Genomic DNA, 20586 nt, shown 5'->3' with positions numbered 1-20586 from the left:
AGTATCCGGCGTCAACCAGCATCAATGTAACAGTATAACTTTAGTCCCCTCGCCCTACCCGGGCCGCGCGATCCAGGGGACCCTCTGCACACATAAACAACAGTCACCCACAAAGCATCATTACCCATCGCTCCACAAAAAGCCGCGGCCCTTGAACCACTACTTCAAGGTCTCAGAGCAAGTGACGTCACCAATTGAAAGGCTATATTAGCGCGCACCACGCTAACTAGCTAGCCATTTCACATCCGTTACATGCACACAGTTCACAGATTTATAGCGGATGCAGTGAAATCTTAGCTCCTAACAATGTAGTAAAAGTACACAAATAATAAAATATAAATAAAAAAACACAACAAGAAATCAAGAAATGTCAGAACGAACCAATTGTGGGGTGATGCAAAACAGCTCCAGGCGTTCCATGCTTTCTTAACTCCTGTTCTGAACATTTGAGATTTACTATGCAATCTGATACACGCAAATCAGTTTTCTTGATCTCTGATCTTCTGTGAAAATAATGTTCTATACACTGATCTTTACAGGAAACCTACTGATCGTAACAGTTGTTGAAGGCTGACAGTTGCACCCACTTCCCTTGAAAAATAGTTGCCCTGACCTAGCCAATTCTGTCGAATCAAAAGAATTTGCCAAAAAACAATCAGATTTCGACAGAAATATGGCGTGAGACGCAAAGAAAGTTCAAGGAGAGGGGTACAAAAATTATTCAGATAATATTGCCATTGAGAAAATTCAAAACAAAACGAGACATGACCTTTTTCAAGGGCAGTCTCGCAAAAATACGCATTCTTGCATTCTAACTACCCGCTATTCAAAGCGCTCTGAACAAATTAAGGGAATCGTTCACAAAACTTGGCACATTCTTAAAATTCGATGATAGTCTCCGGTAATGTGTTTTCGGACCTTCCTTGGTCGTATTTTCACGGGGCAGAATCTCAGAGACCAATTGGTAGCACTCGTGATTTACCACCCCAAGATATTCCTGAACAATGTCTATTTGCGCCCCTACTGGATGGAAATTATAAGTGTAATGGCTGTGCTCAATGCAATGGCACTTATAAATGCAGATCTTCAAACACCCACAAACAGGGAAATCGATCCCAATCAAAGTGTTATTACTGCTCCACTAAGGCAGTTATTTATCTTATAACTTGTCCTTGTGGTAAAAATTATGTGGGTAAAAACAAGCGTGAATTAAAAGTACGTATCTCAGAGCACGTAGCACCATTAGGTGCCAAAACTTGACCTACCCAGTGCGGCCCACTTTTTGGAGGCAGGCACCCGATTTCGTCTCTGCGTTATATTGGCATCGAACATGTCACCCTCCCTAGGAGAGGGGTGACCTTGATAATTTATTGTTAAAACGAGAGGCTGCTTGGATCTTTAACTTAAAGACCCTTGCTCCCTTCGGTCTCAACGTGGACTTTGATCTGAAGCCATTCTTGTGATTGTTGTGATTGTTGTGACTTTGCCATTGTGGTTGTTTGTAGGCTTGTGTGGTCTTAAGTGAGTCTATGATCGTATGCTATCCATTTGTATTATTGTATGCTGCTCTTCTTATGCCATTTTAATATTTGAGAAATTAACCAATGATATTAGGCCACTCTTGCCATGATTACAGACACCTGTGTGTCTTGACACTATATAAAACGAGTCATCCCGCAGTATCCGCGTCAGTCTTGTACGACTCACTGTATATATAGACTGATGTATCCTTATTTATTTCACTTATTTCACCTTTTATTTAACCAGGTAGGCATGAGAACACTCTCATTAATTGCGACTGGCCAAGATAAGCAAAGCAGTTCGACACATCAAAACACATGGTTACACAGGAGTAAAACAAACATACAGTCAATAATACAGTGAAAATAAGTCTATATACAATGTGAGCAATTGAGGTGAGATAAGGAAGGTGAAGCAAACAAAATATATATATAATAAATAAATAAAAAGATTGAAGTAAATAAAACAAGTAAAAAAATAAATAATAAATAATAATAAAATAAAATAAATACAATAAAAAGCTGCTGCTACTCTCTGTTTATCATATATGCATAGTCACTTTAACCATATCTACATGCACATACTACCTCAATCAGCCTGACTAACTGGTGTCTGTGTGTAGCCTCGCTACTTTTATAGCCTCGCTACTGTATATAGCCTGTCTTTTTACTGTTGTTTTATTTCTTTACTTACCTATTGTTCACCTAATACCTTTTTTGCACTATTGGTTAGAGCCTGTAAGTAAGCATTTCACTGTAAGGTCAACACCTGTTGTATTCGGCGCACGTGACAAATAAACTTTGATTTGGTATGTCTGTGGTGTCTCCTACAGAGGAACACCTGAAGGGGTGAACATTGAATCCGACTTACTGTGATTGTTAAAGATATCAGTGTTGCTGTAGTTGACTGAATCCTTCGATGACACTGAGTCTCCCCTGGCGATGTTATGGGAATTCTGGAACTGATGAGAGCAAAACAAAGGAAATCCGTTGAAATATCAACAGCTAACAGTAGGTCCATCAAAATCACACTGGCTTCTTTTGACTGTTGTCAACTGTACAGTTTACTACAAACAGAAATGTACGCCTATGACCATCACCTGACTGTGTCCTTATTCAAGTCTGAARGTACAAATTCTCTCTTGACCCTGGACACACAATGTATTAGGCTGGAATTAAAAACCAACAAAGAATAACGAACTGTGCACTACAATAGACTTCTAAAGGCAATTTCCCAGACATTTGTGGAGATCGCATTCATAAAATCAAGATTCAAGCATAAAGCACCTTTAAAAGTTAATTAACCTGCATTGGTTTGAATCCCAATCTCACAGAACCCAGGTGAAGAGAACAGTGGCAAAGGAGTTAAGTCAGAACATCATTTWWWWWWAAAATCCCTATACAACATATCACCCCCCCACCCCGAGAATGGGCCGTACCATGTGCTCCAGTATGGCCGTGTTGGAGTAGATGGGTTGTGAGCGGCCGCTTCCACTGTGCTGGTGAAAGGGGTCATCTATGTACATGTTTGAGGTTGGGAACCTTTGCTCCTTCAAACCACTGATGGTAGAGGGAAAAAAACTTGAACCAAGTAGCCCTATATAGGCATTTAAAAACATAGTTCTGGGTCCGTATGTATCAAGTGTCTCAGAATAGGAGTGTTGATTTAGGATCAGTTTAGCCTTTTAGATCACAATTAATAAGATTAAATGGACAGGGGAGTGCTGATCCTAGATCAGCGCTCCTACTCTGAGGAGCTTGATACATACTGTTTTGTAGATCCAAACCAAGGGATCTAGTGATCATCATAAACATKTATTACCTGAGGGCTCCAGCGGGCTTTGAGTCATATAGAGAGTCAGCCTGATCCTGGCTTACACTCCCGTCCTGTAGGAGCTGCAACCACTGCTCTTTCTCATCTGCACAGCTGGCCTGGACAGAGACATGGACGAACACAGAAAGAGAGGGATAGAGAGAAAGAAGACAGAGAAGGGGAGTTTCAACAACACACAATGCTCTGTTCCAGGAATTAATTGGTCAATTTTGATCCTGCACAGCTCCTTTTTGGAGTTTTGACTTGTTTTATATTGAATATAAACCTGTGGGAAATAACTGGATCACTTTTGGTAGTGATCACATAATAACAAGATTTCTTTTGAGTTTTTGAAGAGTGTGAAATGTCTTTCCACCATGATCTAAATTAACCACACTGACATAAATGAATCGGCAGGTAGCCTAGCGGGTAAGAGTGTTGGGCCAATACCTGAAAGGTTGCTGGTTCGAATCCCCGAGCTGACTAGGTGAAACATCTGTTGATTTGCCCTTGAGCAAGGCACAACCCTAAGTTCTCCTATTACAACATACCCAAACCGGCCGATGCGCAAATGATGTGTCCCCACCGCTAAACGTGATCACGACACAACCATATATTATTAATTTGGGACAGGTCGAAAAGCATTAAACATTTATGGCAATTTAGCTAGCTAGCGTGCAGTTGCTAGCAAATTATCCTCTTTAGCAGCTTGCTGTTGCTAGCTAATTTGTCCTGGGATTAAACATTAGGTTATTTTACCTGAAATGCACAAGCGCCTCTACAATGACAATTAATCCACACATAAAATGGTCAACCAAATCGTTTCTAGTCATCTCTCCTTCCAGCCTTTTTCTTCTTGGACTTTATGGTGATTGGCAACTAATTTCATATTACCACGACAACCGACCAAACCAGTTCATCTTTCAATCACCCATGTGGGTTAACCAATGAGAAGATGGCACGTGAGTATCTGCTCCTATAAACCAATGAGGAGATGAGAGAGGCAGGACTTGCACCGCGTTCAGCGTCACAAATAGAAATGACCTATTATATTTAGCGCTTGGCAATGCAGACGCTCATTGGCGCACGCGAGCAGTGTGAGTGCAGTAATTGAATAACATGTATGTTTAAATTGATTTTGCATGCGTGCGACACGAACGGTGTGGTCAGCATGTAAGTTGCCTGGCAAAATACATTTATAAATCCATGTATTCAATTATTGCACCACACTTCCCACCTGCGCGCCAAGGGCTAAAAATAGAACTCCTTTCTATTTCTGACGCAGATCACGCTGAAATTCCTGCCTTTCCCATCTCCTCATTGGTTTATAGAAGCAGGTACCCACGTGCCATCTCTCATTGTTTTAACCAACGTGGGTGATTGAAAGACGAACTGTTTTGCCGGTAGTCGTGGTAATACTATGAAAGTTTAGATGCTGATCACCATATAAGTTCAAAGATGAAAAAGCCTGGAAGGAGGAGAGATGACTAGAAACGATTCGGTTGCCATTTATGTGTGGATTAATTGTCGGATGAGAGGACCTTGCTGCATTTTCAGGTAAAATAACAACTCAATGTTTATATTCCAGGACAAATTAGCTAGCAACAGCAAGCTAGCTAAATAGGACAAATTAGCTAGCAAGTGCAAGCTAACTAGCTAAATTGSCATACATGTTTAATACTTTTCGACCTGTCCCCAAAATAATGTCATTAGTTCAGAGTTTGTTTTGATATTTTAACCTGCGTGTCGTGATCGCGTTTGGTGTAGGGGGACAAAATACATTTATGCACGATAGCGCACGATGGCGCACGCGCGCAGCCGGTTTGGGTTCCGTGTAAGAGCATCTGCTAAATTACTATAAAATAAATATAATAAAGTAATAGTGATCCATGAACTATTCCTGACCCCCTTATTTCTTCATACAGTCTAGTCTGTCTATATCCTTACCAGGGAGAAAGGGTGATGTTACCCATAGTCACTGATTTTGGGTCAGTTTTGCATTTCTCCAACTAATAGTTAAGGTTAAGATAGGGGGAGGGGAAGCTGATCCTTGATCTGTCTGTACCTAGGGGGAACTTCACCCCCGGAGCCCTTACCTCCAGTACTGCCACCTGGTCTCCGTGTTGGACCACAGTGATGCGGTAGGCCTGAGGTGTGTCGGGGCCCGGTCGAACCTGGCAGCCTTTCAGCTGTACCGTGTACTGAGGGCACTCTTCACAGCCCTCGTCTCGGAACATTTTCAGCACCCCGCCCTGTACCTGGCACAACAGGCTCTGCCACTGGCAGTTCATCAGCACATTCAGGAACCCTGCAGCCCAAACAGGGATGGGGTCAAAGGTCACGAGAGTCTTGAGATCATGCCAGACCAGGCTATCATCTAACTATTATGGTCAGGACTGTCTAGCACTAACGCCTATGGTCAGGACTGTCTGGCACTAACGCCTATGTTCAGGACTGTCTGGCACTAATGCCTATGGTCAGGACTGTCTGGCACTAACGCCTATGGTCAGGAGTTAGCAAGACAGCACAAACAGGTCCAGCGCAGGCTACCAGAGAGAGCAGGCTACCAGACAGAGGGCGGAAAAAGAACACATTGACAACAGAAATAAACTGTTTGGTGGGCAATTTCAACCTGGTTTGAGGTCAAACTCTTACACAAAGATGACAATATCATACGGTTTGTACATTTCTTTGGCCATTATACGTTCTCTAGTCATGAAGTTCAAACCCAAATCAATGGACATTGAAAATAAATCACCATGAAGAGGTAGCTATGCATGTATGTGGTGTGACTTCCATCACCTTCTCTATCCCCAGTTATCTAATTATACAATCAAGGCAACAAACAAGCTGGGCAGGGCCTATGGCTGTGTCTGAAATGGCTCCACATTCCTTATGGAGTCCACTACTTGTCACACTGGTATAAAGGATTTGGAGACAGGTGCAGGAATACATAATAGGGGTTTTAATACACCCAAAACAAACACGTATACAAAACACTGGGATGTACCCAAACAAAAGAGCGAGGGTAAACCTCATAGAACGWCACGGGACCCGTAATACACAAATGATGCAGCACAAAAGCTGAAACAACTCACACRACCAACAGAAATGGGAACAATAATTGACAATACAAGGGTGAACAAAAGGCACACTTATACAATTACTAATCAGGGGAGAATGGGTACCAGGTGTGCGTAATCAAACAGTTCAGTGACACCTAGAGGGCAGTGACATAGACCTCCGGAACTAGTGCACAGAATGAGCAGCAGTACCGGGGGGATCCGTGACACTACTGTTGACCAGGGCCCATACGGCTCTGTTCAAAAGTAGTGCACTATGTAGGGAATAGGGTGTCACTTCAGACATAGCCTATTGTAATGAGTGCGCTGAGAGTGAGTGTTTTAAGGGAGTATGTGTTTTAATAAATAAACATAACGTAATACAAAACACAGACATGACACTGGAACAGAAACAATGACGCCTGGGGAAGAAACCAAAGGGAGTGACATATATCGGGCAGGTAATCAAGGAAGTGATGGAGTCCAGGTGTGTGATGACGCACAGGTGCGTGTAACGATGGTGACAGGTGTGCGACATAACGAGCAGCCTKGTGACCTAGAGGCCAGAGAGGGAGCACACTTGACACCTATATCTAAAACCAGAAAATTTGTACCCCCAAAAAACARAAAAAACATTTATAATAATATAATTAAATATAATTAGTATCTCTCTTTCCTCCCCTTATGTTGGCCTGGCACAGTTCATGGAGTTTGCTAACCTGTTGAGTACACCTCCAGACTCTAATGGTGCAAAAGGTGACAATCCAATTCCCCAGGAATCCCCCATTCACAATGAGCCAGTATTACACCAACAACGTGCCTGTTATGACTTAAAGCTAGACCAAACAAGGTTAACAATACCACACTATCTTCACAGCAGTGACGTGCGGTAAGGTCTGAGGCCGGGTAGGCACTTTCGGTGTTTATCGGTATGACACGATCACAAAGATAAGCTATAAAAATAGAGTCGCACGCTCTATATATAAACTCCCAGTAATTTATTGGGTAAATCACCAACGTTTCGGGAAATCACTGTGCACAGTGATGCAGAAACGCTGCACAATGATGCCGAAACATTGGTGATTTACCCAATAAAATACTGGGAGTTTATATATAGAGTATGCAACTCTTTATTTTTATAGTTTATTCGCCGTTAGTCAGCACCTCTACATCAAATTATTTTCTCTGGGTGTGCRCCAGCTCATGTTTTTTATATGATCATAAAGATTACAAACAATCACAACCAACCATCAAACAGGAGCAAACAGGCAGCGCAACCATTAGACACACATTCACAGGCCCTAATAGCTTGTGCCCCACGCAACTGCCATGCACGAACAGGCGACTTTCAACACCACAGACAGCGACCCAAATGCCAGTGAGTAGGCCTACTTTTAGACAGTGCTACATACACAAAATTCCTTGTAGTCAGCGCTACCATAGGCGGCTGAGCAAACGGAGCCGCTGCATCACCACTTTCAAAATAAGGGTGCAAATTTTTGCACCCCCACTTAAAAAAATTAAAAAGTATCATGATCCATTGGGTAATTTGACATTTTCAATGAATAGTAATGTTTTGAGCTTGTCTGTATTAAAATAGATATGTCAATTTTATAAACTTAGCAAAAAAAGAAACGTCCCTTTTTCAGGACCCTGTCTTTCAAAGATGATCTGTGAAGTTATTTGGATTTTTATGAATTTTCATTGTAATGGGTTTTAACACTGTTTCCCATGCTTGTTCAATGAACCATAAACAATTAATGAACATACACCTGTGGAACGGTCGTTAAGACACTAACAGCTTACAGAYGGTAGGCAATTAAGGTCACAGTTATGAAAACTTAGGACACTAAAGAGGCCTTTCTACGGACTGTGGAAAACACCAAAAGAAAGATGCCTGCTCATCTGCGTGAACGTGCCTTAGGCATGCTGCAAGGAGGCATGCAGATGCAAACGTGCTGCAAACGTGACTGCAGATGTGGCCAGGGCAATAAATTGCAATGTCCGTAATGTGAGACGCCTAAGACAGCACTACAGGGAGACATCGGTACATCCGAACATCACACCTGCGGGACAGGCACAGGATGGCAACAACAACTGCACGAGTTACACCAGGAACGCACAATTCCTCCATCAGTGCTCAGACTGTCCGCAATAGGCTGAGAGAGGCTGGACTGAGGGCTTGTAGGCCTGTTGTAAGGCAGGTCCTCACCAGACATCACGTCAACAACGTCGYCTATGGGCACAAACCCACCGTTGCTGGACCAGACAGGACTGGCAAAAAGTGCTCTTCACTGATGAGTCGCGGTTTTGTCTCACCAGAGGTGATGGTCGGATTTGTGTTTATCGTCAAAGGAATGAGCGTCACACCGAGGCCTGTACTCTGGAACGGGATCGATTTGGAGGTGGAGGTTCCATCATGGTCTGGGGCGGTGTGTCACAGCATCATCGGACTGAGCTTGTTGTCATTGCAGGCAATCTCAACACTGTGCGTTACAGGGAAGACATTCTCCTCCCTCATGTGGTTCATCCTGACATGACCCTCCAGCATGATAATGCCACCAGCCATACTGCTCGTTCTGTGCGTGATTTGCTGCAAGACAGGAATGTCAGTGTTCTGCCATGGCCAGCGAAGAGCCCAGATCTCAATCCCATTGAGCACGTCTGTGACCTGTTGGAACGGAGGGTGAGGGCTAGGGCCATTCCCCYCWGAAATGTCCGGGAACTTGCAGGTGCCTTGGTGGAATAGTGGGGTAACATCTCACAGCAAGAACTGGCAAATCTGGTGCAGTCCATGAGGAGGGGAATGTTACATAYAATTTGAGCTGCGTGCACCATGATATTACATTTTTAATTTCACTTTACCTTTCAAAACCACGAAATTACATGATTCAAGCTGTTTTAACTCCATTTTGCATTTTTGCCATATATTTTCCCATTTTCCTAACATCAATCGGCTGAGCCCCATATGCAAACACAACCGTGGCCACTTTTTTAGTTAAATAAGAACAAATTCTTATTTACAATGACCACCGAGGAACAGTTCAGGGGCAGAACAGATTTTTACCTTGTCAGCTCTGGGATTTGATCTAGCAACCTTTTGAATACTGGCCCAATGCTCTAACCACTAGGCTACCTGCCGCCCCACTTCTTTCACACCCTGATCTGTTTCACCTGTCTTTGTGATTGTCTCCACCCCCCTCCAGGTGTCGCACATCTTCCCCATTATACCTGTGTTTTTTGTTTGTCTGTTGCCAGTTTGTTTAGTTTGTCAAATCTACCAGCATTYGTTTCCCTGCTCCTGCCTGTTTTTCTGCTCCTGTTTTCTAGTACTTCATAGTTTTGACAATTCTGCCTGCCCTGACCCTGAGACTGCCTGCCGTTCTGGACACTTTATACCTTCTCTGGATTATTGACTCCTGCCTGCCTTGAGCTGTCGTTTGCCTGCTCCTGTTAGGAATAAACGTTTGYGTCTTCAACTCTGTCTGCATCTGGGTCATACCTCAAACGTGATAACTTCGTAGTTACAATGTAGCCAAACTGTGTCTGTATGCCTATACTCAAAATTAAAAAGCACAGGATATTTGTACCTTGATAAAACAGCTCTGCTTGGTAAGTAATATTGTCCAAATAAGCTATTTCTACCCTCGTTGCATCACATATGTATGCTGCTGAGACAAGTTGTAAAAATGTTCAAATATGTCAGAGGTAGGGGTGGGCATGAATCTCGACGGACGTCAAAACTTGATCTTTAACCAGAGATCATAATTTTTTTKGGTGAATTGTGCTTAGAAAACAATTGACATTTTGTCTTGAATACAACATACATTTTCTTTGACTCTAGTGTTCCATAGGCCTGCATTTGCCAGACATAAGAATGAAACCAAGCCAAGCATCACGCAGTTMTTTTCCCTAAATTCCCTTTCCCCTCTGTCTCACTCAATTGGGTTCTGACTGCTCCCTCTACAAAAGCGTCCTGAGTGTCCACACAAGCTCCCATTAGGCCTACAGAAATACATGTCTATAAAAACATATCTAACTGATATCTAACTGACACAAGCTACATTCCTTGCCAAACGATGACAGTTTTATCACATTCAAAATGTGTTCCAACAACGAGCTGCAGTTTTGGAATAATTGTGTCTCGTCTATTTTCCGCTTAGGCTACTTTGCTACTCAGAATCATTAAGCCTAGGCCTACTCACCAAACAGATGTGGTGGCTGTAATACATCCCCATGCAGTGTTCAATGTGGAATTGCCCATTTAGAAAAGAACAGGAAGAATAAACTGTACCTAACATGTGTATATTAAAAAGAAGACAGATTTTTGATTGTCACCCTGACATTTTATTAAACTCGTCAAATTGAGTCCCGTTTCAAATGATCACTCTTTGAGAATAACTGTTCCAGGCATGAGATGCGCATCACTTCGCACTGCCAACTTTTACAATTTGGAAAAATATTMTGTTCTATTTTATTTTGTTACATTACATCGTTTTTTTTACTATAAAATAGTTGTGTCTTGACTGTGATAAGGTCTCGGGAAATAAGAGTCTTGTCTGCTAAAGCAAGCGCCACTACTGAGGTTGCTGCCTTTTTGAAGATTGTGTTCCACGATATAATATAACCAGTTTATATTACGGTTTCAAGAAATCAATCTTAAATGGTACTTGTTTTTCTATTGACCGAATATACACTGCACAAAAATATAAACTCAACATGTAAAGTGTTGGTTCCATGTTTCATGAGCTGAAATAAAAKATCCCAGAAATGTTCCATATGCACAAAAATATTATTTCTCTCAAATGTTGTGCACAAATGTGTTTAYATCCCTGTTAGTGAACATTTCTCCTTTGCCAAAATATTCCATCCACCTGACAGGTTTGTCATATCAAGAAGCTGAAAATGGGGACAGTCCCCATTTTTGGTGGCCTGTCCCCAGCTGGAGCTGTCCCCGGAAATGTCCCCGTTTTTAACTGTGCGTTAAAAACAGACCGCAAAGTGAAATAATATTTTACGTGGCAAGAAAGACCGGGCAGCAGAGCCTACCGGTTGACGTCTCAATCCCGTTGTGCTTGTTTTGCTCCTATAGCAGCTTCATTCACTCTTCTTCTTCTACTAACTACTTGCTTGCGCTAGTTTTAGAGAAAGCTGCTGTGGAAAACTCGGCCAGAAGCTAGCAAGTGTCAAGTGAAACCACAACATCACCACAAATGTATTTTCAAGCCAGGTAACGTTAAGTTACAATCGTTTGAGACACTAGCTACAGTAGTGATGTTATAATGTCACAATTTATTATATAGATAGATGATCTGCTCTATAAAGTTTTAAATAGGCTATGCTAGCTAACGTTAGCTATGTAGACTAGGTTAGCTAGCCTCTTAAGTGTAGGGGGCAGTATTTTTGTTTTTGGCTAAAAAACGTACCCATTTGAAACKGCCTATTTCTCAGCCCCCGAAACTAGAATATGCATATAATTGTCAGATTAGGATAGAAAACACTCTAAAGTTTCCAAAACTGTCAAAATTTTGTCTGTGAGTTTAACAGAACTGATATTGCAGGCTAAAACCTGAGGAAAATCCAATCAGGAAGTGCCTCTGTTTTTAAAACCTCTCTGTTCTTATGCATCCCTATCACCCGTTTAAAGGGATATCAACCATTTTCTATGGCTTCCATAAGGTGTCAACAGCCTTTAGACATAGTTTCAGGCTTTTATTTTGAAAAATGAGCGAGAACGATCACATTGCGTAAGTGGATAGGTGGGGGCTCTCAGAGTGAGTTGTGCGCAACAGAGAAAGGCGGCCATTGTTACTCCCGGTCCTATTGAAAAAACCAACACTCCCGGTTGATATATTATCGAATAGATATTTGAAAAACAACCTGAGGATTGATTATAAAAAATGTTTGACATGTTTCTGTGGACATTATGGATATTATCTGGAATTTTTGTCTSCGTGGTCGTGACCGCTTTTTCCWGTGGATTTCTAAGCATAACGCGCCAAACGAACKGAGGTATTTGGATATAAAAATATCTTTATGGAACAAAAGGAACATTTGTTGTCTAACTGGGAGTCTCGTGAGTGAAAACATCCGAAGATCATCAAAGGTAAAAGATTAATTTGATTGCTTTTCTGATTTTCGTGACCAAGTTACCTGATGCTAAGTGTACTTAATGTTTTGTCGAGCGATCAATAAACTTACACAAACGCTTGTATTGCTTTCGCTGTAAAGCATAATTTCAAAATCTGAGACGACAGGTGGATTAACAAAAGGCTAAGCTGTGTTTTGCAATATTGCACTTGTGATTTCATGAATATTAATATTTTCTAGTAATATTATTTGACTGTGGCGCTATGCTATTCAGCTTTGCTGATGACAATTATCCCGGATCCGGGATGGGTGGTTCAGAGAAGCTAGCTAGGTTAGCTAGCTAGGTTAGCTTGCTACTTTTATGGTAGCTAGGTTATAAAACTTTCACATGTAAACATGCAGTGGACGGGCTTKTTTGAAAATATGATTATATTAAATGAATGCACAATTAATTATGGCAATATTTATTTGTAGATTACAATTTTAATAGTGTGAACATTTATTTTGAAATTTTCATGGATAACATCGGCATAATGTTTTCTGTTAGAGAGTGGAAAGGAAGGAGAGGATGAAGACTGGATAGGAAGAAGTGTGAAGGAGATATTTTTATTTATATTAATTTKAATTAAACCTTTATTTAACTAGAGGAGGAAATGTAAAGATATGATTACAGAGCCTGCCAATGTATTATTCCAAACAATGTTTTTGAGAGAAAATACAAAAATGAGGCAACCAATGGGAATCTGTTAACCAAAGTATTTGATCTAATAGTGTACTATKTATTATTAAAGATTGGAGAGGAAGGAGAAGATAGTGAAAAGGAAAAATKAAGGGAGTAAAAAGAGTGAAGCGAGGAGAGTGTAGAAGAGTGAGGTGGAAAGGTAAAGAGAAAGAAAGGAAGAAAGAGAAGGAAGACGAGTGAAGAAAAGAGGAGGAGAAAGATTGGAGGAGAAGAAAAAGTTAAGAATGTAAGGAGAGTGACTCAAGGAGAGTGACTCAAGGAGAGTGACTCAAGGAGAGTGACTCAAGGAGAGTGACTCAAGGAGAGTGAAGAAGAGCAGACGGAGGAGGTACAATGGCTCTTTCCAAGAAACGGAAATTACATTTTAATGGCAATATGATGAGAGAATTTCCATTTATACACTCAGGTCAAGACGATAGAATGGTTCACTGCACCCTTTGTAATTCCTCTTTTTCAATTGGCAGCGGGGGAGGAACGACAGTGGTAGAACATCAACAGACGGAAAAGCATAAAGCCTCTCTGATTGCCCGTGTTGGTATGCCCTCTGTCACCACACTCTTCAAGGTAGAGCCTTCCCAAGAATAATATGATTTAGCTGTGCAGGAGGGTGTCTTTGCATACCACACACACTATGCGACACAATCATAGTTACAGATCTATGGACAGCACAGCACAACTGACACGGAAGCTTTAAAAGCCAAAGTCTACATGTGCTAGGACAAAATGTGACGCCATAGTGWGTAACGTGTTAGCACCATGGGMAACTACTTTGGTAACACAGGACCTAGACCAGGTTGAATTTGTGTCCCTGTCCATTAATGCATCCAATCATGGACATGTAAAGCTGCTGCCAATAGTAGTCAGATATTGTAAGATATATGATGGCAGCACATCGGTGGAAACAAAACTGCTTGATTTTGTTGAATTGAAAGGAGAAACAACAGAGGAAATTGCAGCTGAGGTCCTGGTGGTCATCCMAAAATTYTACCTGGATAACAAAATCGTGGCATTCTCTGCCGACAACACAAATACCAACTTTGGAAGACTGAATAGGCTGGGAAGGGTCAATGTCCATACCAAAGTTAAAAATGCTCTGCAGCGGGATGTGATTKGCTTAGGTTGTCCTGCCCACACCATTCATAACACRGCCAGAACAGCTTTGGATATGATTCCCCTTGATGTTGAGTACCTGCTCACAAAGATATTTGGATATTTTCATATTTTCACCGTCAAAGTAGAAAGACTGAAGAGCTTTTGTGAGTTTGTTGGCCAGGAGTACCATAACATTTTAGGACACAGCAATGTTCGCTGSCTGTCCATGCTCCCTGCTCTAGAAAGAGTGCTGAAAATGTACGTGCCATTGAAATCCTTTTTTCTTTCTGAAGACAAAAGCCCTGTTGTCCAGCGAACAATGTTCGAAGATCCACTGACTGAACTTTGGCTGGCCTTTGTCCATGGAAACCTGACCGTATTCAGTGACACGATCAAGATGCTTGAAGGCCAGGACCGCTGTGCTGTGGAGTCAGCTGCAATTCTGGGAAACGTTGAGGCAAAATTTACTGCAAGATGTGATGACAACTTCATTCCAGTTTTGGTCAGAGGACTTCTGAAAGAGCTAGAGGAAAATGGAGCAATGTCTAAAGAGAGCTTTCTCAAAACATCCCAATCATTCTTCACTACGGCTGTGAAATACTTGCAAGAATAGGGAAAGCACACAGATAATCTATAAGATTTACATTGTCTCCTTTAAAAAGGCAACCTCAGCGTGAAGAGATCCAGAAGGCAGCAGCCACACTGCAGAAAAAATGCTCTAATGTGACCATCAATGAGGATGCATTGTTTGATGAGGTTACTGGCCTTCAAGAGTTCCTAAAGGGGGGATCGTCGCTTGAAGAATGGAAAACATCGGAGACACCGCTTAGTCAGAGATGGAGCACAGTGGTTACCCACTTCAAAGAGAATGACATCCCAAACACTAACCTGCCTAGATTAGCGTCTGTTGTCATGTGCTTACCTGGAAGTAATGCACCAGTCAAGAGAGTGTTCTCCCAAATGAATGATATATGGACAACAGCAAGAAATAGGTTCACTGTTCCTACCATCAAGGCCATGCTTATTGTGAAGAAAAACGTCAACCTCCCCTGACAGGAGTTCACGGAGAAGCTGGCCAAAGACAGAGCAATCCTGAAGAAAATACATTCTCCTGAGAAATATACAGATTAGGTTGGTATAAGTTTATTATATAGTTACCAATCTCGTCATCATCTTATTTCTTTATTATTTTGGAAAGTATTTCACATATACTATTGTTTCTGTTTTTCCAATTTTGCTCATGTTCTCTTCTGCTCTTATTCTACCCAGACTACCAGGACCACTGAATGGCTGTTCAGATCGGACAGTTCTGTCTTGTCTGTAGTGTTTCTGTAATATAGTTGTTTTCTCTGTCTATCACAGGGTGCCTGTTAGACTAAATACATGAAACTGGAATTGTCCCCCTTTTTTATTTCATAGATAATAACATTGGATATTTTAATGATATATTGACCGCCGAACTGGAAATGTCACARGTTTTAATTCCAGAAATCTGGTCACCTTATTGTTGAATGCTATAGGTAAGTTGTTCAAGTCGCAGTAACCGGCTTTTGTCCACCGCTTTTACTGGTGGAGAACAGCAGGCAGGGGAAGCAGTAGAGTCGGCTGCTAGCAGCGAAGCCACAGTGCCAGTTAATCCGTTGATACCACTCAGATTAAAATGATCGTGTATCTTCTGTCCCTTTCTTTGATGTAGGTCAGGTGTTGATCTTCCATCTCTTATCACACCCTGTTTCGCTAGAAAATAGAACTTTGAAAACTGTTTCAGATGCAATATGTTATCCATGCTGATCAGCTTACAGTGCCATAGCTATCAGCAAAACTAACGTAACCGTCAAAAGGCAGCAGATGACTTGTGATGTCCATAGGCAGGAGCGAGCTCTGCCTATCCTCYTGCCTATCCCATTACTTTGTTCACACCAATATGCATGCATGCAATATTGATGCATGTATTATTTGAGTGCAATGAAAATTWATGAGACATATTGACACATGAAAAGGCAGCGAAGCTCTCTGCCTGCCTTTAAGCATCCGTTTGTTGTCAGTATAGGGTACGTAGACACACATGCGCAAGTCRTGTCAATGCCTTGCATTGAGTTTGTGTCACGCCCTGGCCTTAGTTATCTTTGTTTTCTTTATTATTTTAGTTAGGTCAGAGTGTGACATGGGGGATGTGTGTGTTTTTTGTCTAGTCTAGGGTGTGTGTATTGTCTAGGGGGTTTTGGTAGAGTTCATGGGGTTGTGTTCAGTGTAGGTGTTTATGTAAGTCTATGGTTGCCTGGATTGGTTCTCAATTAGAGACAGCTGTCTATCGTTGTCTCTGATTGAGAGTCATATTTAGGCAGCCATAGGCATTAGGTAGGTTGTGGGTAATTGTCTATGTTTGATGTTAGTAGCTTGTGTCTGCACTTTCGTTTGTTAGCTTCACGGTCGTTTGTATTGGTGTTCGTTTCATCTTCAAATAAATAGAAGATGTATTTATATCACGCTGCGCCTTGGTCCTCTTTTTCACCTAAAGACGATCGTGACAGTTTGAAGGGCTGGAGAAAATCACACGGCGAGACTGCCTTTCCCTGGCCTCCTTACACATTCTGTACCAGATTAGCGCAAATTTGGGAAGTACTGTACACAACATGCAACGGTTTCAACAATTTTAATGAGTTACAGTCAATTGAAATAAATAAATTAGGTCCTAATCTATGGATTTCACATGACTGAGCAGCGGCACAGCCATGGGTTGGCCTGGGAGGGCATAGGCCCACTCATTTGGTAGCCAGGCCCACCCACTGGGGAGCCAGGCCCAGCCRATCAGAATGAGTTTTTCCCCACAAAAAGGGCTTTATTACAGACAGAAATACTCCTCAGTTTCATCAGCYATCCGGGTGGCTGGTCTCAGACGATCCCGCAGGTAAAGAAGCCGGATGTGGAGGTCCTGGGCTGGCGTGCTTACACGTGGTCCGCGGTTGTGAGGCCGGTTGGACGTACTGCAAAATTYTCTAAAACAACGTTGGAGGCGGCTTAWGGTGGACAAGTTAACATTCAATTCTCTGGCAACAGTTCTGGTGGACATTCCTGCAGTCAGCATGCCGACTGCACGCTCCCTCAAACTTGAGACATCTGTGGCATTGTGTTGTGTGATAAAACTGCACATTTTAGAGTGGCCTTTTATTGTCCCCAACACAAGGTGCAACTGTGTAATGATCGTGCTGTTTAATAATTTTCTTSATATGCTACACATGTCAGGTGGATGTATTATCTTGGCAAAGGAGAAATATTTGTGCACAAAATTTGAGAGTGTTCTGTGTTCTTTTATTTCAGTTCATGAAACATGGGACTAACACTTTACATGATGCGCTTATAATTGTGTTCAGTATAGTTCAGAAATCGATATTATCATGCAGAAAAAACACAATTATTATTGATAAAATGTATATTTACTTACTTTTCATTACAGTTCTTTTTTCATTCATTTTCACATTTATTACTGACCGCACTTCACTACTTCACGGAGTCCTCAGTGACTCGTTCAGTCCCTACGAAGCAACTTAAGATGGAGCTATTGATAGTCTTTGAAACAGAGCAGCATTTGTTAATGTTGACAAACGGGGGAATAGGCTTACCTTTATCCTTCATTTCCACACTGCTGGGAGCAGAGGGCAGCGCCAACATTTTCTCTTCATCCGAGTCTGAAGTGTGAATGACTGTGCTTGACTGCGAGGGAAACAACACATGAAAGGTCAGCATTGAGAGAACCTGAGCCACCTTATTCAGTCAAATTGAGTTAATTGAATGTTAATGTTAACTAGGGGCAGGAGTAGCTTTAATTCTTATAGTGGCAGAAGACTTACCCTGCAAGAGTCCAGTCTGTCACACTTGAGTAACAAGGGCAACCTTTGGGACTCTGGCTCATAGTAGGAGGAGCCCTTCACCTCCTCAATGATCTAGGGGACCAGCCGGACAACCAGTAAGAATTGAAAACACATTACACACAAAATTCTTTGGTGCAGTTTCCCAAACACAGATTAAGTCTAGTGCTGGGCTAAAAAGATTAATCTTTATTTTTAGTCCAGGACTATGCTTAATCTGTGTCCGGGAAACCGCCCCATAACCTACAGCCATACCCCATAACAGGCATACCCTATATCTCCCAATCCTACTGTCCATTTCTCCTATCCTGATAATAACTTGTTAACAACTGCCATTTATCTCAGATAGGCTAGGCATGCCTGTTTGGACAATCATGGGCATTACACATCCAAAAAGGCATTTCCTCTTACCCCTCCCTTTGCTCTCTTTCAGTCAATTGCTGTGTCAAACCGTGGGACTATAGTTACCATGTCTGAGCCAGAACGGCCCATAGGGCAGGAGCCCTCTCCTGTTTCTATAGTGTGAGGCAGTTTGATGTACATGTACACCCCATGGACAGGACGCTAGTCTATCGCAGTCCTCTGTGGGACTATGCTGTAATGACAAACACCTCCAAACCTTCCTCCATTCCTCCGCCTGCTGACAGCTCTGGAAGCCCATCACCACTGTGTCGGAAGCAGTCACAACCTTGAGCTCGTGCTGCATCTTCTTGTTGTGCTTGGACTTGTAAACCACCTGGCAGCCCCGCAGGTTGAGCTCCAGCAGCGGGTAGAGGTCCTTGGCACATTTGTAGCACTGTGATTCAAAATAGGAMAAGGACATCTGAGCTTGTTGCAGGTGTGTGGGAGTAATTCGATGGTATCTTCAAAGAAAAGGAAAACCCACACAACGCTCTTGCCAGTATCACTTTGTCTAACATTTTACTAATTTAGCAGCCACTCTTATCCAGAGTGACTTACAGGCACAATTAGGGTTAAGTGCCTTGCTCAAGGGAACATCGACAGGTTTTTCACCTAGTCGGCTCTGGGATTCGCCCCAGCAACATTTTGGTTACTGACCCAACACCCTTAAGCACTAGGCTACCTGCCCCTCCACTTGTAGCACTAGAAGCAACTTGAAACAGGCAAATAGGATGAACAATTTATGGGCTATTCTGTAAATAAAAAGCATGAGCTGGCGCACACCCAGAGAAAATGATTTAGTGTAGAGCTGCTGACTAACGGTGAATAAACTGTAAGCTATAAATTATTGGGTAAAAGAAACACCAATGTTACAATATCAATGTGCCTTTTTCAGGGTAATGTCATGAATGCTTGAACTAAGTTATATTATGTTGCAATTAGTGCAACCAATGACAATAGTGAGGGATGTGCTGTAATTGCTAGGTTGATCAGAATGAATTGAGCGAAACTGTTAAAGGACAACAGCCCACAGCATATTGAATATATTATGCCATTGTTATCATTAGTATTAGTATTAGCATAACATCAGCATCAACATGCATTGTTTAATTTAATTTCACCTATATATTTAAATATTTCCAATTTCATTTAATGTTTGTGTAACAGTTAATCTTTTGGTTCAACCATAATGCATAATAAGCATCATCAACAGGGGGAACATACGCTGACAAGCTGTAGAAAGAATACATTAATTTACAAGACCTGTTCACAGAAAATATAATTGGTCATAAGAAGGGCTTGAGATCAAAGTCAATATTCAGACCACTAGGGGTCAATGCTTTTTTATTCTGTGAATACTACATAAAACAGCCATACAAACCCTTCCTTCCTTTATATAACAGACATTTCAAGGTTAATGCCTTTTTTTTACGGCTATAGTAAGCTACRTGGATGAAACATGTTCAAAACACGTTTGTCGACACCTAGCAGATGATCGTACGGTGTGTTTTGTCCTTAGGAATGTGCTTACCAACAGCAGATTGTTGCGGACGAGAAAGAGTTGTTTGGTCCATTGGCCCAGCCATTTCTTCCTCCACAGGTAGCCACAGATGCGTGACTCAGAAGTGGGCCGGAGACAGGTCTGGGAAGCACTCCACTGGATGTAGTGGGCCCGGTCCTTCACAAACTCCTCATCTTCCTCACCGTATGACTCGTAGTGACTGCTGTCTGAGTCACCTTTGTCTGGAGAAAACACAGATGCTCACGTGAGCACACATGTACACACAGAGGATGCATTTCAATATTTATTTTTTTGACACACCTGTTTGACACCACTTTTCAGAATGTGGTAAAAAGAGATACGGTGGGTTTTTACGTAGATTAAAATCCACAGTACACAACTGGAAGTTCGAAGGTTTGAGGATGAAAAATAGGACAAATACATGTATAACACATGAATGGAACTTTCTAATGTAATTCTTTGACTGTAGAAACGGCA

General features: G+C 41.9%; 1 protein-coding gene across 4 annotated transcripts in view; it reads right to left on the bottom strand.

Annotated features, from left to right (window-relative positions):
- si:dkey-220o5.5 (actin filament-associated protein 1-like 2) overlaps nucleotides 1–20586 on the bottom strand; it is a 100025-nt gene that overhangs the window by 11678 nt on the left and 67761 nt on the right. For all 4 annotated transcript variants that reach the window (XM_024002700.2, XM_024002697.2, XM_024002699.2 and 1 more), the window contains 8 exons: nucleotides 20119–20330; nucleotides 18805–18981; nucleotides 18168–18260; nucleotides 17940–18030; nucleotides 5430–5641; nucleotides 3343–3452; nucleotides 2960–3080; nucleotides 2392–2482 (listed from right to left, as the gene is read on the bottom strand). In XM_024002700.2, the coding sequence (XP_023858468.1) occupies nucleotides 2392–2482; nucleotides 2960–3080; nucleotides 3343–3452; nucleotides 5430–5641; nucleotides 17940–18030; nucleotides 18168–18260; nucleotides 18805–18981; nucleotides 20119–20330 (1107 nt within the window). The remainder of the gene's footprint in view (nucleotides 1–2391; nucleotides 2483–2959; nucleotides 3081–3342; nucleotides 3453–5429; nucleotides 5642–17939; nucleotides 18031–18167; nucleotides 18261–18804; nucleotides 18982–20118; nucleotides 20331–20586) is intronic.

This window comes from Salvelinus sp. IW2-2015, linkage group LG15 (assembly GCF_002910315.2).
Source record: "Salvelinus sp. IW2-2015 linkage group LG15, ASM291031v2, whole genome shotgun sequence".
NCBI lineage: Eukaryota > Metazoa > Chordata > Actinopteri > Salmoniformes > Salmonidae > Salvelinus > Salvelinus sp. IW2-2015.
The sequence above is the reverse complement of the archived record's forward strand: the minus strand, read 5'-3'. Positions and strand labels throughout refer to the sequence as shown.